This window comes from Pseudophryne corroboree, chromosome 2 (genome assembly GCF_028390025.1).
Source record: "Pseudophryne corroboree isolate aPseCor3 chromosome 2, aPseCor3.hap2, whole genome shotgun sequence".
NCBI classification, from domain to species: domain Eukaryota; kingdom Metazoa; phylum Chordata; class Amphibia; order Anura; family Myobatrachidae; genus Pseudophryne; species Pseudophryne corroboree.
In genome coordinates this window covers 282154236-282169875 of record NC_086445.1, presented here as the reverse complement: position 1 = coordinate 282169875, position 15640 = coordinate 282154236, and the positions used below count along the sequence as shown (strand labels likewise).

Genomic DNA, 15640 nt, shown 5'->3' with positions numbered 1-15640 from the left:
CACCTCGTCGCAGGACATAGGTTTGGAATTCAGAACTGGATTCAGTTAACCACAGACGCAAGCCTCAGAGGTTAGGGAGCAGTCACTCAGGGGGTGCAGTTTCAGGGAAGATGGTCAAGTCAGGAAGTCATCCTTCCAATCAACATTCTGAAACTCAGGGCCATATACAACGCCCTTCTGCAGGCCTCACATCTTCTTCAAGATCGGGCAATTCAGGTCCAGTCAGACAAAGTGACGGCAGTAACGTACATAAACCGTCAGGGCGGAACGAAAAGCAGAGCAGCAATGTCAGAGGTGTTAAGAATTCTCCTCTGGGCAGAAAGAAACGCTGTGGCATTGTCAGCGGTCTTCATTCCAGGAGTAGACAACTGGGAAGCAGACTTCCTCAGCAGACACGATCTGCATCCGGGGGAGTGGGGCCTTCACCCGGAAGTGTTCAGGTGCTTGACAAGTTGGTGCGATATCCACAGATCGACATGATGGCCTCTCGTCTCAACAAGAAGCTCAGGCGGTATTGTTCCAGGTCAAGAGACCCACAGGCGGTGACGATATATGCCCTGACAACTCCATGGGTCTATCAGATGGTGTACGTGTTTCCTCCACTTCCTCTGATCCCAAAAATTCTAAAACGAATGAAAAGGGAAAAGGTTCAAGCAATACTCATTGATCCGGACTGGCCAAGAAGGGCCTTGTACGCGGACCTTCTGGAGATGCTCCTCAAAGTTCCGTGGCCTCTACCTCTTCACGAGGATCTTCTGCAACAGGGCCCGTTCGTCTATCATGACTTACCGCAGCTACGTTTGACGGCATGGAGGTTGAACGGCTGATTCTAGCCAGGAGAGGGATCTCCCTAACAAGATTATCCCGACTATAATCCAAGCCAGGAAGGGGGTAACGTCTAAGCATTACCATCTTATTTAGAAGAAATATATCTCTTGGTGTGGAATTTCATCTGGGACGTTTCCTGCTTTTTCTGCAGGCAGGCGTGGATGTGGGCTTGCGTCTGGGCTCCATAAAAGTCCAGATTTCGGCCTTGTCCATTCTATTTCAGAAACAATTGGCTTCTCTCCCTGAGGTCCAGACATTCTTGAAAGGTGTTCTGCACATCCAACCTCCCTTTGTGCCTCCCACGGCACCTTGGGATCTCAATGTGGTGCTGCAGTTCCTCCAATCGGACTGGTTTGAACCGTTACAGGAGGTGGACGTAAAATATCTTACGTGGAAGACCGTCACACTATTGGCCTTGGCTTCAGCAAGACGTGTGTTGGAGCTGGGGGCTTTGTCTCACAAGAGTCCCTATTTAAGGAAGAGCTGAACTCAGAACTCGTCAGCAATTTCTTCCTAAACTGATGTCCGCATTTCACATCAACCAACCTATTGTGGTTCCGGTTGTTACCGATACCTCTACTACTTCAAAGTCTGGATGTTGTGAGGGCTTTGAAGGTGGATGTGAAAAGAACAGCTTGTCACAGAAAGACGAACTCGCTGTTTGTTCTTTATGATCCCACTAAGATTGGGTGTCCTGCTTTCAAAGCAGACAATTGCACGCTGGATCAGACTTACTATCCAGCATGCTTATTCCACGTCAAGTGTCCAAAATCTGTACAGGCCCACTCTACTAGGTTTGTGGGTTCTTCCTGGACGACTGCCCAGGGTGTCTCTGCTTTACAGCTCTGCCGAGCAGCTGCTTGGTCAGATTTGAACACGTTTCCTAAGTTCTACAAGTTCGATACTTTGACCAAACTGAAGGTCTTCAGAGGCCAGTCAGTTCTGCAGGAACTTCAGCACTCTCCCACTCGGTTTGGGAGCTTTGGTACATCCCGGTGGTACTAAATGGACCCCAGTATCCTCTAGGACGTAAGAGAAAATAGGATTTTGATTACCTACCAGTAAATCCTTTTCTCGTAGTCCGTAGAGGATACTGGGCGCCCGCCCAGTACTTCGTTCTTCCTGCATTGTTACTTGGTTAAGTAATGTTGGTTCAGCCTTTGCTATTCCTGTTTTAAGTTTGGTTGGCTTGGCTTTCCTCTTGTGTGTGCTGGTTCGGAATCTCACCACTATCCTTATCTATCCTTCTCTCAAAGTATATCTGTCTACTCGGGCACTGTTTCCTAGACTGAGTCTGGTAGGAGGGGCATAGAGGGAGGATCCAGCCCACACTATCAAATTCTTAAAGTGCCCATGGCTCCTAGTGGACCCGTCTATACCCCATGGTACTAAGTGGACCCCAGTATCCTCTACGGACTATGAGAAAAGGATTTACCGGTAGGTAATTAAAGTCCTATTTTCTCAATAGCTGAAAAGTTGTGGGGGGGTTTTGCTTAAGTTTTGTCATTATTTGAGTTTGGTTTGAATATATGTTTGTTTCTTTATTTTTAGTTTCAGATATCTGCATATGAAGACTCGGTGGCCACTCACCTGGCGAAGATCCTAAATTCAGATAGGCATTCTGTAGTCATATCCTCTGCAAAGTGAGTCCTTGTTTATACATCATCAATGTACACTAGCTCGTCGTTCCTCTTGCATCTCTGAGGAATGATGCTAAGGTGAGGTACTGATGCACACATCCCATTCATGGTTGTCCATAGAACCTGTTGAATAATAAAAACAAAACTGCTCCAGTCATTTCTAAGAGGCCCTACACACATGCCGATTTGTTTGAAAGATATGAACGATCTCGTTCATAAATGAACGAGAACTCGTTCATATCTTTCAGTGTGGAGGCTCCAGCGATGAACGATGCGCGGCCCCGCGCTCGTTCATCGCTGGTCCCCCATCGGCTGTGCATGCAGGCCAATATGGACGATCTCGTCCATATTTGCCTGCACTTCAATGGAGCCGTGTGACGGGGGGAGTTAAGAAACTTCACTCCCCCCGTCACTGCCCCCCCCGCCGCCGGGTCGCCCGTCGGCCGTATCGGCCGTCGGGCACCTCGGTGGCGGATCGGCATGTCTGTAGGGAACTTAAGAATCTAGTGTCACAGAAACCTTGAATGATCAAGTGTCACAGTTTTGGTACTGTTTTGTGCTGGGTAGTCAGTGGTACCCTATAAATGTAATGTGTCACTACAGGTGGTTTTTGTGTTTTGTTTTTGTTGCTAAACAAAGCACCTATGTAACATCAGTCTTGGTTAGAAGAACTTGTTCCTCTTTTTGTTCCAATCTGTTGTGTGTGGTTAAGCTTTTTGTTACCATTTACTATTGTTTTTCTACCTGAAGGGTCTTGTGCGAGACTGTAAAAGATTTTGTGGCAAAAGTCGGTAAAACGTATGAAAAACCAATGGAGAATGCAGAGGAGGCAGAGACTATGGCATTAAAAGTAAGAACTGTGGTTTTGTTCCATTTAGGTTAGATTTATATAGTCTATAAACGGTAAACGCAATAAGACTATACTGTTTCCCAGCATACAGCTGCATGGAGTAATCTGAAGATGAACTTTTCTCTAAGCCTGTGTTCCTCTCCCACAGTGTTAATTAATATAACAAAGTTACTCACAGCATTAAGTGATTGATATTGATATATGCCCTTATGACATTGGCGTGTTTTTGATTCTGCTGTTATACCCAGCTGCTTTATCAGTAGACCAGTGAATAATTAAGTGAGACATTTTGGATACCGAAGCAGATCACCAGAGTCCAGGTTATGGAAGGGTGCCTGTTGTTTCCGTATTACCCAAGCTTGTACAATTAGGAACTTCACTATAGACAGCCATTAAAAGTAATCTCCTACAGTGGACTGTTAATGGGAAGGTGTGTCCACTCAGCTGACTACAGTCTCTGCAAGAATATGCTTTCCAACTCTGGAGCACTGATCACTGCAGCATCCACATCGGTGAGTCTCCCAGCTGGAGGGAGTTTTTTGCACCGACTGACATTTTTACGTAGTCATTTACAGTTACTCCATATAACTCCGGTATACAGCAGACCACCGGGAATAAAGCTTACATCTATTATTTATCATATTCAGCACTCATTTCAAAATAGTTTTCAGTAGATTGATGTATTCTGTAATGAAAACAATCAATATTCCAGAATTCATAGTGCTTTAAGTTACTCTACAAAAGTTTACAATATCTATTTTAAAAGCAATATATTTGTTAAAATGCCAGAAGAAACATTGTGCAGAATGGAAAACTTTCTATTATGCTGGAAAATGTGCTGTAGAAATTCTTCCAGGCTGATGTGTCTGGGAATAGAAGTAATGCCTAAATAGTTTTTCATAGGAGATTTGATCGCTTGGTACTACTGAGCTGTCTGGGATATCTTCTGGTTTGTGGTACACTTGGCATGTAGAGTTGTCATTTCTTATGCTGGCTGTAACCTATATATGGAGCCTTGTGGTTTTCTAACTGGAATTCTCGATAGTGTTCTCATTTAGGAAAATGGAACTCCACATTCATCCTAGATAAAACTTCATGGATAAAATAATACCAGTAATAGGGCCCATACATAAGGGGTATGTTGGAGCAATTCGATGTTGTAAAACTAAACTAAATGGAAATCTAAGGGTGTGTGCACACGGTGAGATCCTTGCTATGCCTGATTTTCACTTGCGATTTCCCTTGAACTCCCTGGAGCCCAGATAGCACAGATTTTGACTAACTTTTCTTGAGATATGGACTATGGCCCTCATTCCGAGTTGATCGCTCGCTAGCTGCTTTTAGCAGCAGTGCAAACGCTATGTCGCCGCCCTCTGGGAGTGTATCTTAGCTTAGCAGAAGTGTGAACGAAAGGTTAGCAGAATAGTGGTGACATTTTTCAAGCAGTTTCAGAGTAGTTGCAGACCTTCTCCTTTCTTGCGATCACTTCAGACTGTTTGATTCCTGGTTTGACGTCACAAACACGCCCTGCGTACGGCCAGCCACTCCCCTGTTTCTCTAGGCACGCCTGCGTTTTTACATGACACGCCTGTGTTTTTAGCACACTCCCGGAAAACGGCCAGTTGCCACCCAGAAACACCCACTTCCTGTCAATCATTCACCGATCAGCAGTGCGACTGAAAAGCGTCGCTAGACCTCGTGTGAAACTGCATAGTTTTTTGTGAAAGTACGTTGCGCGTGCGTACTGCGGCCCGTACGCATGCGCAGAAATGCCGATTTTTTTTTGCCTGATCGCTGCGCTGCAAACAACGGCAGCTGGCGATCAACTCGGAATGAGGGCCTATGTGTGCTTACAATTTTGGCTTATGTGAGATTTTGGCTTATGTGAGATGTCATTGACATGTGAGATGAACTAGATAGTACACCGATCTAGCAAGGATTGACTTGCCTGCACAGTCTATCTTTTCTTGCGATGCCGACCTGGCGGTACCGCGCATCGGGATTGAATCGGGATCGCAAGGTGACTTTCACCTTGCGATCTGCACTAACTTTTCTTGCGATTTTGACTATATAGTCAAAATCGAAAGAAAATATCTCACTGTGGGTACACACCCTTAGATACTTATGTGTTGCAAAAAGAATGAAATTGATATTTCTCCGGCAGGGTCCACAGGTTATCCACAGGATAACATTGGAATATGATGTAGCAACAGCGCATTTGTACCAAACAGTCAAAGCTTTTCGGCCTCCCAGCATGCAACGGGCCCGTCCATATATCCCCGCCTCCTGACTCGGGCAAATTAGTTTTTTGTTTGATGCGGCAGGAGCCGGATCATGGTCAAGAGGGCTGCTGTTTTAGCAGCCCTAAGCTTTCTTATTTTATTTTTATAGTCTTACTATTTTTTCTTGAGTGATCCTTCTAAAAAGTGTCTTATACGTACTTTAGAAAGAGAAATGTATATAGTTTGGTGGTTCTCTTATCCTGGATCAAGTTGTGGTAGTACCCAGCCAGAACTGACTTTCTTTTAGTCTTCTAATAACAGAAGTATTCTGTACTATCTATTGGATACATGGGCACATTCACTGATATCGCAGCTATTATGGATAGTCTCGGTTTTCCCTGTTTAGTTATGTTGATAATGGCTTTACCTAATTATGATGTAGGGTGGATATAATGTACCACATTCCGTGCAATAATTAGTACAATTGGGTAGATACCATTTAACTGTTTCACTGCTATAAAAGTGTTTCTTACATCTGCACACAGCTATACTTTACTAGGGAAGAGACCATGCAGAGATACCACAGAGTTTTGTACTCATAGGTGGTTTGACATCTGCACACAGTGTGCTACATTAACAGGATGGTGAACGAGCATTGAACACTAGTAGTCATTTGACTAAAAAAAACCCATTTAATTCAACCATTGTTATCATTGGCCTGCAGTTTATTACAATTCAATGGAGTTCATGATGTAGCACATTTATAGTAAAATGTGTTCCATAAAGCTGCCAGTAAAGCTGGCAACTATTTAACCTTGGTTCAGCAGTGATTTCTTGATCAGAAAACCTGTAAATGTGGCTAGACATAACCCGAGTCAGAAGGTTAAAGAAAAAAAAAAAAAAAGTGTGTGAAGGCCAGCAAGAAAGATGGCATTCATTTTATGTCCAGCCTGGTGGAAGTGATTTATGTTCAGAATAGTGTTTTTATTTTGGCGTTTAAACTTGGCTGATGACAAACTACACGTTGTTTACCTGTTGGTATCTTATTTGTTTATTTTTACAGGAAATTTGCACTGATGTGTTTGATTATGGTTAATATTTATATTCTAGTGTTCTACACTGAATGAAAAGTTGGATCTACTGCTGCAGACTCTTCATGCAGAAGCTCAGGCGGCTCCATTGCTGGCACACTTAACACCGCCTATTGTGGAGGAAGAGGTGGAGGAGGAATTCTCCAGTGAAGACTCCCTATCAGAGAGCAAGGAGCACGTACCAGACAGTGTCACAATGTCTTCCACAGCAAAGCTCTTCAAACCACGGGAACAACTTATGCTGAGAGCTAACAGCTTAAAGAAAGCAGTCAGGCAGATCATAGAACAAGCTGAGAAAGGTGGGTGTTTTGTTGAGTCTAGATATTCTTATATTGAAATGTGTCACAATGCAGTGGAACTGCTAGGAATAACTTGAAGTCTATAGCCTTTCACTGTACTCCTGGTACTACACTTTATAAACTACAAGTGATGAAGGCAATATGCCAGGGAAGCAATGATGTTAATTAGCCCCACCCCCTCCAGGCAAAACACTATAGACATTTTTTCAAACCCGAAAATAGAGGCATTTGAAGTGCTAGATCTCCCCCATTCTGCATCACAGACTCAGGTGTACCCTTCCTTTCAAATGATCATAGTGAAGTATACAGGTGGGGAATTAGCTCTCCCATACAAAACTCAATGAATTTGGGCACAATAATTTGAAAGAGAAAAGTACTCTTTTAAATGATGTGGCCCCTTAGGGGTGATCGTAAACAAAATATCAATTTGCATAACAGAAGAGCCATCAGATGGGGGAGGGCACTTCGTGTGTACTTGGTAGCGCCTCATTTGAAAGAGGTAGGACCCCTCCTCCCTTCCCTTTACAAACAATGTGATTACACAATGACACCCCATGCTACAGAAAGTGCTAAACAGTCCAGACATTTGGAGGGGGAAGTAGTAATGCTCAGGTTCCCCCCATCCTGGCATCAATGACAGAGGGATCTCCTAATTTCATGCAGTAATTTGTCAGTTTGTTTTGTTGGTTACCGTGTTATTCCTACACATTTTATATGTTTTCATTCAAACACTTAAAAAAACAAAACATAACAAAAAAAACACAGTTTTCCAGTGCTGATATTGTCATGAATACCTAGATGCAGAATCTGGTTGTTTGCTGGAAAGGTGGGTTAATGCAAGAATCACAAAGTATTTCTTTGTGGTGCTTAGAGAGAATTTTTCTACAAACCTTTGTCTTTTAACATTTTGGATAGATTGCTTTTACCGCGTGATGACAAATGAGCAAACTAATGCCATTTTCTGTAATTCAAAATCTTCTGAACGAAAATAAGGTCTAATTTGTGTGGCTACTACAAACATAGTTACTGATATTGATGTTGGAATGTGTCCAGCCCAAAAAGTGCTCAACAGTGATGGATTAAAGAGGAAACACCATATACTGCTATACAGGAAGGGCTAGGGTGTATGGGTAAACGTGTTTTAAAGGCTACAATCACAATTTAATAATAAGGATGTAAGGAGCTAATGTACTAAGCAGTGATTAGAAGTGAAGTGAGCCAATGGAGAAGTTGCCCATGGCAACCAATCAGCATTGATGTAACATTTATAATTTGCATACTATAAAAGTATACAAAGCAGCTGATTGGTTGCCATGGGCAACTTCTCCACTGGCTCACTTTTCCACTTTTATCACTGCTTAGTACATGTCCCCCTTAATCTCTTATTCCAATATAGACTCCATGCACTATTCTGTAAATGTTGTAAAGCTAATATCCAAGCAGTTTGGATGTATGAACTTTTATTCATGTAAAGATGTCGATGATCCAATAAACTTGCCACCTGAGTTTGACATGAGTTTATTTTGGACTAGTGGTGGATGAGCAAAACGCCCACACTGACGAACAAGAGAACCAGTCTGTAGAAGAGTACAGGAAAGAGTTAGAAGAGTTTAAAGAAGAGGAAAAAGATGAAGATACCAAGGAATTAGATTCCTTATCAGGTAAGTACAAAGATATATTCTTGTGTATAGGAACTTGCTTTGCGCCATATGATGAAGGTGCTTGAGAGCACAGAATTTGCCGTTGGGCCTTATACCATTTGCTGCTGACACCACAGAGCCAAGGTCATGATGTTTGATATAATACACCTTTTTACATGTTTTTGTTGTGACTGATATAGAGATATAGATAGATATACATACATACATACATACATACATACATACATACATACATACATACATAATTAGTTTACATCTAAGCCAGTTTAATGAGTATTAGGGCCACTTTTGCTCTGGACAGAAGTGATACATTTCCGTTCATGCCATAATCATTGCCCAGTTTGGCTTTATTCCTCCTTTTCCTGTAAACCATTGATATGTTTGGTAAGACCATTAAACTGCAAACTATTTGAGACCTGTATACCCATCTGTCTGCATTATTTGGTATGTCATTTATCCAACCCATTTGTATTCTAAAAATTCCTCTCCGTAATGTTTGGTAATGGACATTATACATTTTAATTAAATCTAGTAATGGTTGGGTGAAACTTGTAGATATACTGTATTTCCCTTTTACATCTTGTGAATTTGTGATTATTAATTATCATGATCTTGTGAATTGAATCTCCTGGGCTGTTTCAGTTGTCAGCTAGACTGAAAATAAGTACAATTGTTCATTAACTCATAAGGAAGATGTTAAAATCTGGCATCGTATCTTTGTGCCAGTGTTAAAGAACTGTTTGATAAGATCCAGGCTGCCACAGCGGGTCATTTCAGTAGGGGGCCCTGAGGACACACAGACATCCCTTGTGGTGATTGGCATGTTTCTACAATTGTATTCATGGGTCGCTGCCTGTCAGTTGCCTGCCATCCATACAGTGACAGGACAGCAGTTGTCACACAGCGGAGTCTTATGACAGGCTCTGGAGGTGGGGTGGTGGTGGGGAATTTGTCTGGCAGATGCGGTGGGGGGTTTTGTCATTGTCTTTAGTGATAACTTATTTTCTTACATCCTTACTATACACCTATGGTGTGGAGTCAGATCAGAATTGCATAAAAGTAATCACTGAGTGACATACTTTGTTCACTGTCTACATATTCCTTTAAGTCGCCAAGTTCAGAAAAAGAAACTGATGTTTTAGTTTGGAGGGAATGGCAAGAGAGTTGTTATGAACTGTCTTGGCTGACATTAATAATACATTGCTGTAAATTGCAAGGATATTAGAACTAGGTGGCATTTGTGACCATAAAGGCAAGATGGTACAGAATAAAAACACTCTGACGTCTAATATGTATAATCTACAGCAGGTGAGGTGGTGTTAATAATAATAATAATAATAATAGATAAGCTTTCCCAGTAACCCCTAAAGTCAGTGCATCTACTAAACTGCTGCTCACATCCTTCGTCAGCCTGGATTTTTGCACGTGTTTGCCTTTGCATATGTGTGTATATATGGTGGTTGTGGCGGTGACCAGTACAGCTACTGTGTCGTAGATACACAATGCGTCTTCTAATTAGTGTACTCTTCCATAAACAGCGTCTGTTGTGTGGTTCAGTTATTTTGGAGAGTAATATGCCAGAATAAGATTGGTGCAAACCCAAAAAGAGAGAGGTGGGGAGGGGGGATATGGGATAGGAGAACGGGGGTAGAGGGGAAAGAGATGGGTGGGGGGGTGTTTGTAGGAGCGAGAGGAAACCCTAATCTTGGCACAGAAGCTACAGGTGCCTGCACAGAATCCTTTTTTATGTATATTGCATGCTGCTTACAGCCTGGTGACTGACTGGTCCAAAAAACTGGTTATTATATGAACTTCTAAATCCATGAAGTGGGAAAAACTAATATATAATTTGATAATACATGGATATTTGTTCCTTTAGTAAATAACTCCATCAAATATCTATTGTTTTTTCAATTGAGCTTTACCACAGTCATGCTTCTTGGACAAGATTCTAGTTTAGATTTAGATCTGGGGGAACTGCTGATGTCAGTAAATGGTATTATAGTCCTCTATGGCTCATAACGTGTATGGATAATGCACTGTGGTAATGGTGGTGGGGGCTGTTTGTCAGGTTGTGGGGGGACCTGCACTATTTCCAATATCAGTCTTAAATAAGACTCCTGTGTTTCATGATTTCCTGTAAGACTTAATTTGCAGATAAGAACGGTACAATCCTCAAATATTACGTTCAAAGTAAAAGCATTCATCTGAGTGTCTGTAACCCATTGCTGTGAATAATCTGCTTTCATCTTTTCCCTCTGTGATCTTAACATGCAGTCCCAATGCAGCTGACCCTATTTGTATTAGCACCACTTGAAAGATTTTAAGAGTTTGAATTTATTCCCATATATTTGAACTGGGAACTGTATGAAGCAGTAAGTGTCTGTGTATACAGAAGTTGCTGCCAGTGTACGCTGGTGCTCCAGGAGGAATAATGAAATATCATTTCAGGTACCTGCAACAAGACATCATATTCAGTCATTAGGACTCGGGTTTTTATCAGAGCATGAACAGCAATAGGTTATTTTTAATGTATCTTGGCCCCGGGAGTCCCATCTGTCATAATAAAGAGCAGCTGTTATACAGAGTACGCTTGCTTTGTCACGGAGTAAAGATGAGGCAAAAGATGGTAGTACAAAGGTTACTATGCAAGTTAGTGATGTCTTCTGTGCCTCAATCATTCTCTTTCATTCAATTAACAACACATTAAAGCATTTATTTACAACAATGTTTTTTTTTTTTTTTTTTTTGCTTTGTAACTCCCTCCCACTTCCTTTTCTTGAAATACAGGAGATCTAATTTAAAGGGAATGTAAATATTTAGAGGGAAATCCATTATTTGTCAGTGTTTTCGATGTCTACCTATTCTATTTGTATGCAGCACTTGTCTCTGTACTTTTGCATTTATTAATGGGAATTAAAGTGGTCTTTATTGATTCCTCTGCAAATTCCATTGCAGTAGCTGAAGCCTGTTGGACAAATTATCCTGAGAAAATTGGTAGAACACTTAAGCTGGGCATACACTATACAATTATCTAGCATATTATCTGCCAGATTTGGCTGGTTGGAATGAAAATCTGTTAATGGATGAAAGTAATTGACAATTGACCATTTGCTCCTAAGAATGCCAAATTGATTTCTCACAAATATTTAAAATGCCCGCTCTAATATATATTGTAAATGCCTGCACCTCTTATTACCATATACGATAAAAGTGCGCTGTACATCGCAAAACACTCTATCCCATAAGAGAAAACAATACACCCACACATTATCTGAGTTCCAAAGCTCATTGAAGTATATATTTGCTATTAAAAGGATATGTATTCAATATATATTACAAAGTACAGTATACCTATAGTTACATGGTTACACTCACACAGTAAGCAGTTAAAACATACAATTACATACAGTTTCAGTTACATGCCAGCAATACAATTACCATATCTTTCTCATATAAATTTGTCCCTCCATATGACTCTCTCTCTCTGTAAAATCATGCAAGACCTCCATCATTGTCTCAGACCTTACAGCCACTCTCAGACCAAAACAAAAACTACTTTACTGTGTGACCAGCAAAATGTGTTAACTAGTTTCTGGGGGAGGGGTTCATGATGAGTCACTATTCTCTTTGTATATGCTGATCAGGTTCAGCCTTGAAGACATCCAAAGGGCTGGCCTGAGTTCCCTGTCCACTGTAACATTCATTGTTCTAACAAAGTGATTTTAGCTTTTATACATGTAGTCATAACTATTCGCTGCAATGTCCTACAACTTCATAACAAGTATCAAATTAATCTACACATTAAGCTGGTTGTTTTAATAGTAAACATGACCGGTCTATCTTGTTTAGTTCAAATAATAAACATTCATGACATTACTTCATTAGATAATTTTAAATCATCATGATGTCTGGCGTTTGATATTATTATAATTATGTACTGTATGAAATAAGTGTCGAATCCATCTCTGTGGCATGTCCGTGTAAATGCGTGTGTTACCATATATGGCTGTGCTCACTGCGCGTATTTGCAAGTATAGCTACTTAAATGTGTGTAGTTTGTATGTTCTCTTTATGTAATATTTTTTACTTCGACAGTCCACCCTTTGGCGGTAAACAATAACTGCCATCAATTATTAACATAAGAAAAAATATTTCATACCATAATCGGTGACCTAGACACAAGTATGTATGCATTTCACAAATCAGACACTTGACTATATTTGGGGAAGACAGGGAGGAGGACAAGACATCCTCTATATGCACTCGGCGGTCACGGGACCACTGGTTGGGTGTGGGACAACATTCAACCTATAGAGTATGCTGGGACAGTGCTTTGGCCTATAATGTCTGATTTGCTACGAACATTTCACACATACATGTACCTACGTCTTTGTACACTGATGTTTGGATTCGATTGAGGTTCTGCTGGGTAGATGAAGAAGACACAAACAAATCGTGACAGTGACATAAAATTTTCATGATCTACATATACCTATCATTTTCTGAACATTGTTTACATTTCTGGAACGTATGCTAGGTCTGTTTAATCATTGAACAAGGGTTATAAGTAGTGTCCTTCCTAAATAACATAAACCTTCGGAGTTCGGGGAGAGCCACTCATAAACCTTTCTTCCACATATATTAATGAGCTCTGAATAGCCATTGTCTGACTGTTCCTGATTACCTCTGAACTCCATAACTACTAGAACTTTGTCCTTTCTCTGATTTTAACAAACTGATCGGCTAATCCTGAGATCCTATAAGGAAATCACACCAGTTCCAGTCCCACACTCGACTCCTCATACAAAAAAAAACCTTGCAAAAATAGAATATCCTGAAAGAAAATGTTTGTCAGCGGGAAAGAGAGAAAAGAGAAATAGAACAAAACAACTCTTGTTCATAACAAATCAATTACAATGACTGGTCTTTCTGCAGTCCTTTAGTACGCTCAGGTAGTGTTCAACAGTGCCGCCTCTCAGTCTTCACGGAACAGAGTTTCTGGTGATACTTTTGCGATCTCTTTGCCTTGCTCTTTGAATACACAGTTCACTTGGAACACACAGTTCACTTTGCTCTCCACCTTGCTCTTTGAACACACAGTTTACTTGGAACACACAGACTCGATGAATGTGAGCAATAAACTACTTTGTTACGAGTTCTCTCCGGGTCAGCGACCTTCTTGCAGTGGGACGAGTGGACCCAAGTCTCTCTTTCGGCGACCTTTAGTGCTGTCAACAAATCTTGGTATGGTCCTTCCCACCTATCTATTAGGCAACCTGAGCGTAAGAGCAATCACACAGTCTCTTGGTTCACAATCAAGACAATTCGCATTTGGCATACCAGCAACCAACAGTTTCAAGTTCTTTTGTCAAGTTCTCAAAAGCTGGCTCATCTCAACAAGGTACTGTACTGTCACCTCATTGGTGTATTTCTGATCATTGTGCGGATCAATCATGACATGAGGTTGTCTTCCAAAAACAACCCAAAAAAAGCACAAATACCAAAACAAATTTCGAAGAGGGTGATTCGTCGAGTGAAGATCTGGGAGTGGTTCCGAAGCTACATAATACTAGTGGCAGTATCTATGATCACAATAGTACAATTTCAAGCTTTGCTCCTACTTCTAGGGGTACCATTATCTACACACAAATTTCTGCGAAATTTTTCTTTGCGGTAAACACAGCAGCATCCGTGGTGGCAGGAAATGCCTCTACCCAGTTTGAGAAAACATCAGTGCACACCAATAAATAATAATAATTCCTAAAGGGTGTTAACTGTACGAAGTCGATTTGTATTTCCTGAAAAGATCCGTCTGCAGGAGGGATATGGGATGGCTCTGTTGGTATTGCTTTACCAATATTCTTCCTCAAGCAAGTAAGACAGGTCATTGCTCTCTTTACCTGCATGAGAATAGAATCCTGGCGCACACCAGTAGGCTCTCATCAGCCTGCACCTACCCTCTTTGCCTAGATGAGTCAGACCGTGTGCTACCTCTGCTAGACTTGGAAGGTATGCTCTGGGGGCTACTGGCTTACCGTGTCCACCTGCTCACAGTCCTGAGGACTGCTGGCCATACCCCTTTGTCCTCCAGACTGCCTCTTCCTGCAGGGAACACAAATTTTTGTATCTTAATTTAACTATCGTGTGTTTGCAATGTAGAGTACCATGAGCATAACTCAAAAAAAAGAAAAAAAGAAATATCTCTAGAGGAGAGAAAGAAGAAGAAAATGAAAAAAGAAAATGTCAGGTTTGCCATTCACCAACAGGCATATCAGTGTCTATACAAAATTTCCCTTCACCAGTATTCCCATTCTCCACCCTTTGTGCATGACAAGGCACACTGCAGTAATACTGGTGTCATCGTGCTGTTGAGATATACTGGGTTTGAGCAGAACTCTGAAGGACCTAGGCATGTGGAGTTTGAACTGTACTTGGGTCCATGTATTGTACCACCCTGTGTGAACGCAAAAGATGAAGAGGAAACTGTAGAGAAACAGAATAGAGGTTGGTGACAGATGAGTTTGTAGAGGTGGAGAAGATTTTATAAAAATTTGACAACTGGATTGGGCACTACGGGGAAGTGATTCTCTACTTGGTCTAGCCCCTTAAAAAAAAAATTCTGTGTGTCTTATCTCTACTGGGACTATCCCAGCCATCAATCCAATGTCCTGTCCATCCTAAGTTCATAGGGAACCCGGTATCTGTGAGTTAATTTCCTCTACCTGTGATGGACATGCATCTAGAACAGTGAAATGCAACATTAGTAAGTTGCATTTATTCTGTTCTTCCCATTAACCGAATCTGTGTTTTCTATATGGCTTATGATTCCTTACTATGTCCCTTGGTCCCGTCTATGTGTTTAATAATGTGGCTTGTGTTTTCTGTCTAGGGGATCTATTTTGACTATGTGTCCTACTACTCCTACAATCTCTGGCAAAATGCCCTTCTTTCCTACAAGTGTAACATATTATTGACCATTAGGGATCTGGGGTTTGGACTGATGGGTCTTTCCTGTATGTGCCAGTATACTTACCGTCCTCAACCTC

At 41.3% G+C, this 15640-nt stretch overlaps 1 protein-coding gene across 7 annotated transcripts in view; it reads left to right on the top strand.

Moving 5' to 3' along the window:
* Window positions 1–15640, top strand: part of DGKH (diacylglycerol kinase eta) — a 642901-nt gene that overhangs the window by 430291 nt on the left and 196970 nt on the right. For all 7 annotated transcript variants that reach the window (XM_063952870.1, XM_063952869.1, XM_063952867.1 and 4 more), the window contains 4 exons: window positions 2380–2471; window positions 3219–3318; window positions 6651–6930; window positions 8463–8591. In XM_063952870.1, coding sequence (XP_063808940.1) covers window positions 2380–2471; window positions 3219–3318; window positions 6651–6930; window positions 8463–8591 — 601 coding nt within the window. The remainder of the gene's footprint in view (window positions 1–2379; window positions 2472–3218; window positions 3319–6650; window positions 6931–8462; window positions 8592–15640) is intronic.